The following is an 8,954-nucleotide window of genomic DNA, read 5'->3' as shown; positions in this document are numbered from 1 at the left end:
CACTTAAGCCAGAAAGCCTTGAATTTTGGGCACATTAGAATAATATTTTTAACCAAGGTAGATAAAGTTAAAAACGGGATTATTTCCAATAAACAAAAATTGTCGACAATTACAGCAAGATTTTACTAAGTGTTATACCATTTTGGAATCCTTACTAAATGCGCCAAATTATGACGTCACTTGCCACACTCGCGTAGTACAATTTTTTTTAGTACAGTCAGTTTAAACTAGGCAAAATTTTTATTTTGATATTTTTTTTGGGAATAATGTATTTTTTTCATCCAAGTTGGAGCAGCTGGTTTTGTAATTTTGATAACAATTTAGAGAAACATTATTCAGGGTTACATAACAAAAAAAAAACTTGGAAAAAGTGAAGATTTGTGGCAACACGAGTAAAAGGACCGTCACCTGGAGTAGATTTTTTTGATTTTTTTTAAATGCCTATTATTTTTAAAATATGCCACATAGATTTTTTTTTATATTTTTCTGATAACCAGCACAACTTGCCTCAACACCCAGTTCCCGCTTGACGTTACATTACGGGACACCCTGTATATCATCAAAACCGGCTTGATATATATCGGATATATATCCGATATATATCTTGATATATATCCCTTGATATATATCCTCGAACCCTGTGCCTTATACATGTCGCGTTTGAGACCCTTTGCACGACTTTACTGTATAGGCAGATATCGACATTGCGAGGCTGGTTTACGAAGCGTACGTTAAACTCTTGAATTATGACGTCGATTTCGTTCAAATTCGTATAAAAGGTGTTTGTTGAATTAGCTTCGTATAGCTCCCGGGACAAACTTGACCTTCACTGGTTGGGTTTTTATTGGCGGTCAAGTTGTAGATCTACACAGGAGTTGCAGCGGTGGGAATAGTCGCGTAAGTTAGCTACGCAATGTCGATAACTTACTAGTTGTTGTAAAACTCACCCGTAAGGTCGACGCTGGTCATGACCCGTAGGAACACGGGACGTGCATAGGCGGGCAGGTCGCGGGCCAACGCACGCGCCAGTTGAGACAGGTCTAAGGAACCATCTACGTCGACGATACCACACATGCCCGCGCGACCTTCCACATTTGGCACCTGGGGTGGGAAAAGAAAAATTATCTATAGCTGGATAGAGTACTTATTGCTGCGTGGACAACGAAATAATCTCTAAAGAACCATCTACGTCTACAAAGCCGTGAATTTCTGCGCGCCCTTCGACGTTTGTAACCTGGGGTGGAGTGGAAAAAGGAACTTTATTCATAGCTGGACAGAGTACTTTTTTCTGAGTCGATAATCAACTGTCAACCTAAACCAGGTGTAAATAATTGTGAGCAGAGGACGAATGTCCAATTTAGGACAATAACTCGCGGCTCTATTTTATTAGCCCTGGAGGACACCCTCGGGTTTTAGTGGGTAGGCCCCACCTTTCTGGCTAGGAGTCCCACACTACACTGCCCACTGGCCGTCTCAGCGGCCAGTAGATACAGGGTGGAATTTTGTAATGCCACCTTGAGGGAAAGTACTCGAAATACTGTAGATATAAAATTTTACTCAAAGAAAACATTCCTTTATTTTTGAAAATAAATAGAACTGCATTCAAAAATTTTCAAAAATTTGCTTGCCACAACCGGAAATCGAACCGACTAAAATCTGATAAAAATTACACACTGTATTTTTTTGCATCGATCGTTAGGGATAAGTATAAGTATGAAATCTCTCCAACAAACTTGATAAATAAAATGAAAGGAAAACCCTGACATCTTAAATTATGTGAATTACTTACAGAAGATTGTATGGTATGGTCAAAATGGTGGTGGTGAATTATCAAAATTTTTTCGGAAATCTTTGAATGCAGTTCTCTTTCTATTCAAAAATAAAGGAATGTTTTCTTTGAGTAAAATTTTCTATCTGCAGTATTTTCCTTCCAGGTGGTATTACAAAATTCCACCCTGTATACGTAAAGCATTTGAAAAAAGGTCTACGATTCAAATACCACACATACAACGCTCGACACTTGGGGTGGGTAGAAAATGGACCTTAATTTAGCATAACCAGCCGGACTATAGTCTATCCAATATAGCTTGATTAGAATGACAGCTGCCATCATAAGTAACGACATAACTTTGTAGTAGCGATCAATGAGAGCTAAATATTGGCGGACAAGAAATAATTCACGTCTGACCTACAAATAATATTTTCGACGATAGTGCTTCCAATAAATTTATTAATTTCGTGTAAATGCAGCGTTAAATTAGAAATTATAAAAATCAAGCTAGAGTATTAACGACGTCTCTACAAGGTTATCTCGAGTTACAAAAATGTTAGTGATGGGACATATCGACAAATGTCATATTAAATTAAAACTAATTTTTTAACATATTTTACAAAATTTTTTTCTAACTAATTTTTTAACATATTTAAGTCAAGTTATACGTTTTTCTAAATGTTTACTATTAAAAATCAAAAAACATTTCATTCTTAAATAATCAAACATCGGAAATCAATCACCGGTAATTTTTTGGGTATTCATAGCACCGTTGCTCTAGAAGAGTTGCCCACCGCCCTCTAGCGAGAGGAAAAAACCACTGAAGAACACTGATGATAATGACTACGACTTAGGTTGTACACCCTTGACATGAATTTTAAATTTTACTGTCTTTAAATTTAAATCATAATTGTCATTTTTATGAATAAAGATATGAAAAAAAATTGGGTGTATTTTTTTATATTATTTTTTCGAAAACTTATCGATACATCTATGTGAACCGTACGAAACATACCCAGCACTAGTCACATTCGTTTGACAGCCGTCATTCTAATCAAGCTATATTGGATAGACTATAATTGTAAGATGCGCGCTTCAATATATCTACAACCATAGAACAAAAAGTTACCAGCACTCCATAGACAACCGCGTCTCTATGATCAGCGACTCTTGATACAGCGGCTTCGACCTCTGTGGTGCTGACGTTCTCTCCGCGCCAGCGGAAGGTGTCGCCCGTGCGGTCGCGGAAGAACAGGTAGCCCAGCTCGTCCGCCACCAGGATGTCGCCTGCAGGGAGAAACGATACTTATTGCATGGCAGTAAGGTGTGTTTTAGCTTGGGAGTGTTTAGTCTTTCTGCACATATTGTAATGAAACGTATTTTAAACTTTAACCAAACCAACGCGTGCAGATCGCCATTGCCGACGCGATCATAGGCCAATGACAGGACTGGTGTGGAAATAAGTATAGCCGGAAATTCAACCTGACAGTTAGAAATCCTAGATTCAAGTCGAGTAATTTAGTAACTCTCTTTTAGTAACTAAACTACTTTGCTACTACAGTTTACAAGTAATCAGTGATTTTTATATGAACACAACTAAACCGCCCAGTTCGGACTCGTTTAGCCGGTGCGTGAGTGAGTAAGATCCTTGGATCGACTACATGATTTAGTAACCTACTCGACTAAATTTCTGATGTTCAGACACGTTAGTTACTAAATTACTATCCACTTGACTAAATTACTCGACTAGTGCGAGCAAGGGTTTAGTTAACCCATTATAGACTGAGTTTTCTTAAAGTGTCAGATTTTTGTTTTTTTGAAATATGTTTATAATTATGATCTAGATAATGCTATACAAGCATTGAAAAAATGATCCGACCTGTAATCTAGAAAAAAAATGCTGGTACCATATGGTACCGCTAGCCTCTTACCGTGTCAGTCGGTTAAAACATAACTTTATCATGGACTTTATAAAAATAGGGTAAATTATTTATTTTATTATNACTCTAATATTGTTCGAGAGTTGCAATTATCTCGAGTTCATTCTATAAATATCTGCTTCGTCTTGGGACCTTCATCGTCCTCCAAAACTGCCAATGTTTCGCGTAAGTTACATCTAAAATAAACAAAAACCCATGGTTTTGTAAAGTACAGGAAACTATTTTACTTTATCTTCCTGTATACCTTATATACCATTGAATATATCACATTCTTCCTAATAAATACAGTAAAAACTAAAAATCATAAAATAATTAAAAAGACACGGTAAGCGGCTAGCGGTACCGTACGGTACCAGTAAGTTTGACATACAATATTTCCAATTAATATTACCTATCGACGTAATTTTACACCATTTCACAATAAGAGCACTTATGGAGAATACAAGATTGTAACAAAATCAGTATTTCCCTATCACACAAAAAAAATATGATCACTTACTTGAATGGCGCGTCAATTTTTAAGAGAAAATTTTGATGCGCTCACTTCAATCATTTATTACACACAACTGAAAAGAATAACTGACAATTTTTATTCCTAGAAGCATAGACCATATCTATTGGCTACGACTTGCATCAATCAGAGCACTGCATCTTTTCACGTGTTCATGTATAGAGCCAAATTAAAACACACAAAAAAGTGGTACCATATGGGACCGCTAGTCTATAATGGGTTAATTATTATTAGTTATCTATGGTTTATGACAAATCACCAGAAGACCATTTCATTAGAAACCTCACATTCCCATTTTGAATAAAAAATGTCTCACCCGATATAAAAGCCAGGTCTCCATGCGCAAACACATCTTTAACGACCTTCTTCTCCGAGGCGGCTTTGTCCACATACCCGAGGTATTCTCTAGAAGGGTTGTTGTGCGAGATCTTCCCTATGAACACGCCTGGCTCGTCTGGCTGAGCTAACTGTGGAATAAAAGTATTTAATATAAGTTTTAGGGCAGAAGAGATATAAGGCATTTTTTGTTCACTCTTTATTGGAACTGAATTTTGAACTTTATGCTGATGGGGTAAGATTCAAATGAAACAGTTTTTTTTATTTCGATAATGGTCAAACGGTTGAGACATTAAAATGCGGCGTCAATCTAAAGCCCGGTCTGCGAGCACGTAGAATTTTGTTTAATGACCCCAAGCTACCCATCCCTATCGCTCGCGCGTAATTATGTTGCTGTCGCGCTCGCACACTCACTGCGGGCGCCCGTCGCACAGTCGCGATAGCAATATAATAGGCTAGATGACAAAATTTCAATTATTTGTCCGTCAGACAGATAAATTAGAAAATATTAGACTCATATTTTTTATTTTCTTTCATAATTAAATAATAACAGTGTTACATCGAGTTGAAATGGCGCGATACGTCACGCTTGAGTAGAATTTTTACTCAAAAGTGACGTCACGCGACATTTCAACTCAATATAATACTGTAATTATTCGATTATGGAAAAAAATAAAAAATATGAGTCTAATATTTTCTAATTATCTGTCTGACGGACTAAATAGAATTTCAATTTCATTACCCAGTCATCATCCCTATTACGCGCGAGCGATAAGGATGGGTAGCTTGGGGTCATTGGACAAAATTCTATGTGCTCGCAGACCTGACTATAGCTATCTTAAGTAATCTTAACAGGCACACACAAAGAATATTTTTTTCTTATTTGAAACAAACCGTAAACGGAAGAAAAAACAATGTAAAATAATTTAAATTGGCCTACATAAAATATACCGAGACCTCGGTTATAACGTCAGATACATATTCTGACAACAAATAGAAACAAAAGACATTATTGTTATCATCAATACATTTATCATTGTCATGTCCTCGATTTCGCGCGTTCAATAAATCATTCGCATAAATGGTTTTAAATAAGATAATAATAATGTAAGTAGGTACTAGCTTTTCCCGCGGTTTTGTCCATTAATTTTGGACTCTCACAGAGCGACTATCCTATCCTAGGGTCTCAAACCATATTATCTTGTATCAAACTTAATCAAAATCGGTTCAGAGATTTAAGCGCGAAAAGGCAACAGTTACTTTCGCATTTATAATATTAGTAAATGAGTATATTTTTATAAGTGTTTCCGTACCTGACATAGACCTCTAGAATCGCGTATGGGCTCTCCCGTTTCCTGGTCCACTTTGATGATGGCGATGGGATATACTGATGGGATGATCCGGGACACAAAGCCGATCGCTCCAGGGGTACCGTCGGTGTTGGCTGAAAAGGACAGAAGATTTTCAAACAGTTAATTGGAACTACAATATGTAATAAAATTCTGATTTATCTTTTCTCGTCTAGTTGATTCGATTAATAATTTTAAATACTACTAAATGTTTCCTATTTTGTTTCATTTAGAATTTGAATAAGGGGCTTTCATTGTTGGACTTTACTGTATTGACTAACTCATAAACTCCTTAGTTTATTGTAGTTTAGTGGTAGTAATACCGGAAATGTAAAAAGTGTATGTTTAATGGCTTACCAATATTGGCGTTTCCTTCAGTAGCCCCGTAAAACTCTATTACATGCTTCACGTTGAATCTTTTTAAGAATTCTGTCCAAATCTGAAACATACATGTAAATGATCAAAATAAAAGTACATATTTCGAAAAAAGTTAGATAGACAGAAATAGCGAGATGAGCAGTACCCTTTCACAATAGCTACATTGATGCCCATTGTAGATGTCATATCGACCCACGGTAACGAAGGTCACGATGCTGATATTCAGTGTACTGCATGCGAGAGTGAGTGTCACGGACTTTTTTAATACCTAACTACCACTTAAACTAATTTTTATACCGCTGTCCGGTCCCAAACTTGCAATATAGTGCAAGTTTTTTTTGAGACTAGGTGATGGCGCTGTCATATAGTCTGTTGTTGTTGTTGTTTCAGCCAAATGACGTCCACTGCTGGACAAAGGCCTCCCCCAAGGTTTTCCACAATGAACGGTCCTGCGCTGCCCGCATCCAGGCTCTTCCCGCGACCTTTACCAGATCGTCGGTCCACCTAGGAGGAGGCCTGCCCACGCTACGTCTTCCAGCCCGTGGTCGCCACTCGAGAACTTTCCTGCCCCAACAGCCATCGTCTCTACGAGCTATGTGCCCCGCCCACTGCCACTTGATTTTAGCAATTCTGCGAGCTATGTCGGTTACTTTGGTTCATATTGGGACATATAGTCTGACAGTGTATTAAAGGAGGATATCTATTTATGTATTTACCTGCGGCCGCAGTCCGTTCCCGTATATGATGCGTACGTTATGCTGCGTGTCGGTGGGAGACGGCGGCGTGGCCAGGATGTAGCGGCACATCTCTCCGATGTAGTGCCCTGCCTGGGATATAATACGAGATTCTTTATCGTCATCAGCGGTTTCTAGGGTATTTTACAACATTCGCCAATAATTCTAAAGCTCAACTTATTTAAAACACACTATTTAACTAAATCAAATGTTAATCATGACTTTTGGTTGCTTTGCAATTATTAAAAATTTGTCAATGAGGGCTATCGTTTTTATACTTGAAGAGTTGGCGAATGACACTACTCTAAAGTGGCGCTATCCAAGTGAGTGCAAATGTGATAGTCCTACCGCTTTAGCGCTCACAAGTGTGCGCTACTGTCTTCGCCACTAGCTAGACAGTGACCTTACCCTACAGTGGCGCTAACTGGTGATTGCTAAAACATCAGCCCTCTCTATGACGAACAGAATAATTTTATTATAGCTCAGTGTGTTTGAGGAAGACTTGTGTATGGCAAATGTCATGTAGGAAATAGTTGAAAAGTAATATGGGATGGGTGACGCGCATTTGCAGATTTTTGCTTTTAAATTAAATATCTAATGAACTTTAGCGAGGATCAAAATAAACATTTAAAATTACAAGTATTAAGGCTTGTTAGTTTTAAAGATATGGAGATATTATGTCAAATATTTATTTATGTTTACATGCCATTCTTTGGCTTACTAATTTGCCGAAAGATATGAGTGATTGTCCCCATAATTGAATGATCAAACGAACTTACCAAGTGAAGTTCGATCTAAATTATCCTGTTTTCGCCGAAGAGATTTAAAGGTTTTCCACAATGAACGGTCCTGCGCTGCCCGCATCCAGGCTCTTCCCGCGACCTTTACCAGATCGTCGGTCCACCTAGGAGGAGGCCTGCCCACGCTACGTCTTCCAGCCCGTGGTCGCCACTCGAGAACTTTCCTGCCCCAACAGCCATCGTCTCTACGAGCTATGTGCCCCGCCCACTGCCACTTGATTTTAGCAATTCTGCGAGCTATGTCGGTTACTTTGGTTCATATTGGGACATATAGTCTGACAGTGTATTAAAGGAGGATATCTATTTATGTATTTACCTGCGGCCGCAGTCCGTTCCCGTATATGATGCGTACGTTATGCTGCGTGTCGGTGGGAGACGGCGGCGTGGCCAGGATGTAGCGGCACATCTCTCCGATGTAGTGCCCTGCCTGGGATATAATACGAGATTCTTTATCGTCATCAGCGGTTTCTAGGGTATTTTACAACATTCGCCAATAATTCTAAAGCTCAACTTATTTAAAACACACTATTTAACTAAATCAAATGTTAATCATGACTTTTGGTTGCTTTGCAATTATTAAAAATTTGTCAATGAGGGCTATCGTTTTTATACTTGAAGAGTTGGCGAATGACACTACTCTAAAGTGGCGCTATCCAAGTGAGTGCAAATGTGATAGTCCTACCGCTTTAGCGCTCACAAGTGTGCGCTACTGTCTTCGCCACTAGCTAGACAGTGACCTTACCCTACAGTGGCGCTAACTGGTGATTGCTAAAACATCAGCCCTCTCTATGACGAACAGAATAATTTTATTATAGCTCAGTGTGTTTGAGGAAGACTTGTGTATGGCAAATGTCATGTAGGAAATAGTTGAAAAGTAATATGGGATGGGTGACGCGCATTTGCAGATTTTTGCTTTTAAATTAAATATCTAATGAACTTTAGCGAGGATCAAAATAAACATTTAAAATTACAAGTATTAAGGCTTGTTAGTTTTAAAGATATGGAGATATTATGTCAAATATTTATTTATGTTTACATGCCATTCTTTGGCTTACTAATTTGCCGAAAGATATGAGTGATTGTCCCCATAATTGAATGATCAAACGAACTTACCAAGTGAAGTTCGATCTAAATT

The 8,954-nt window shown here is 38.1% G+C and overlaps 1 protein-coding gene across 1 annotated transcript; it reads right to left on the bottom strand.

Moving 5' to 3' along the window:
- Positions 1-894: 894 nt before the first annotated feature.
- Positions 895-8,246, bottom strand: LOC114356806 (long-chain fatty acid transport protein 1-like; the record flags this gene model as incomplete). The annotated part of the gene is made up of 8 exons (XM_028310163.1): positions 895-1,101; positions 2,901-3,058; positions 4,539-4,689; positions 5,872-6,002; positions 6,265-6,346; positions 7,002-7,153; positions 8,070-8,094; positions 8,136-8,246. Coding segments are annotated over 8 exons (984 nt in total), but the record flags the coding sequence as incomplete, so codon positions are not given.
- Positions 8,247-8,954: the final 708 nt, after the last annotated feature.

The sequence above is a fragment of the Ostrinia furnacalis genome, unplaced genomic scaffold (genome assembly GCF_004193835.3).
Source record: "Ostrinia furnacalis isolate ACB-3 unplaced genomic scaffold, ASM419383v2 OfSCF2948, whole genome shotgun sequence".
NCBI lineage: Eukaryota > Metazoa > Arthropoda > Insecta > Lepidoptera > Crambidae > Ostrinia > Ostrinia furnacalis.
The sequence above is the reverse complement of the archived record's forward strand: the minus strand, read 5'-3'. Positions and strand labels throughout refer to the sequence as shown.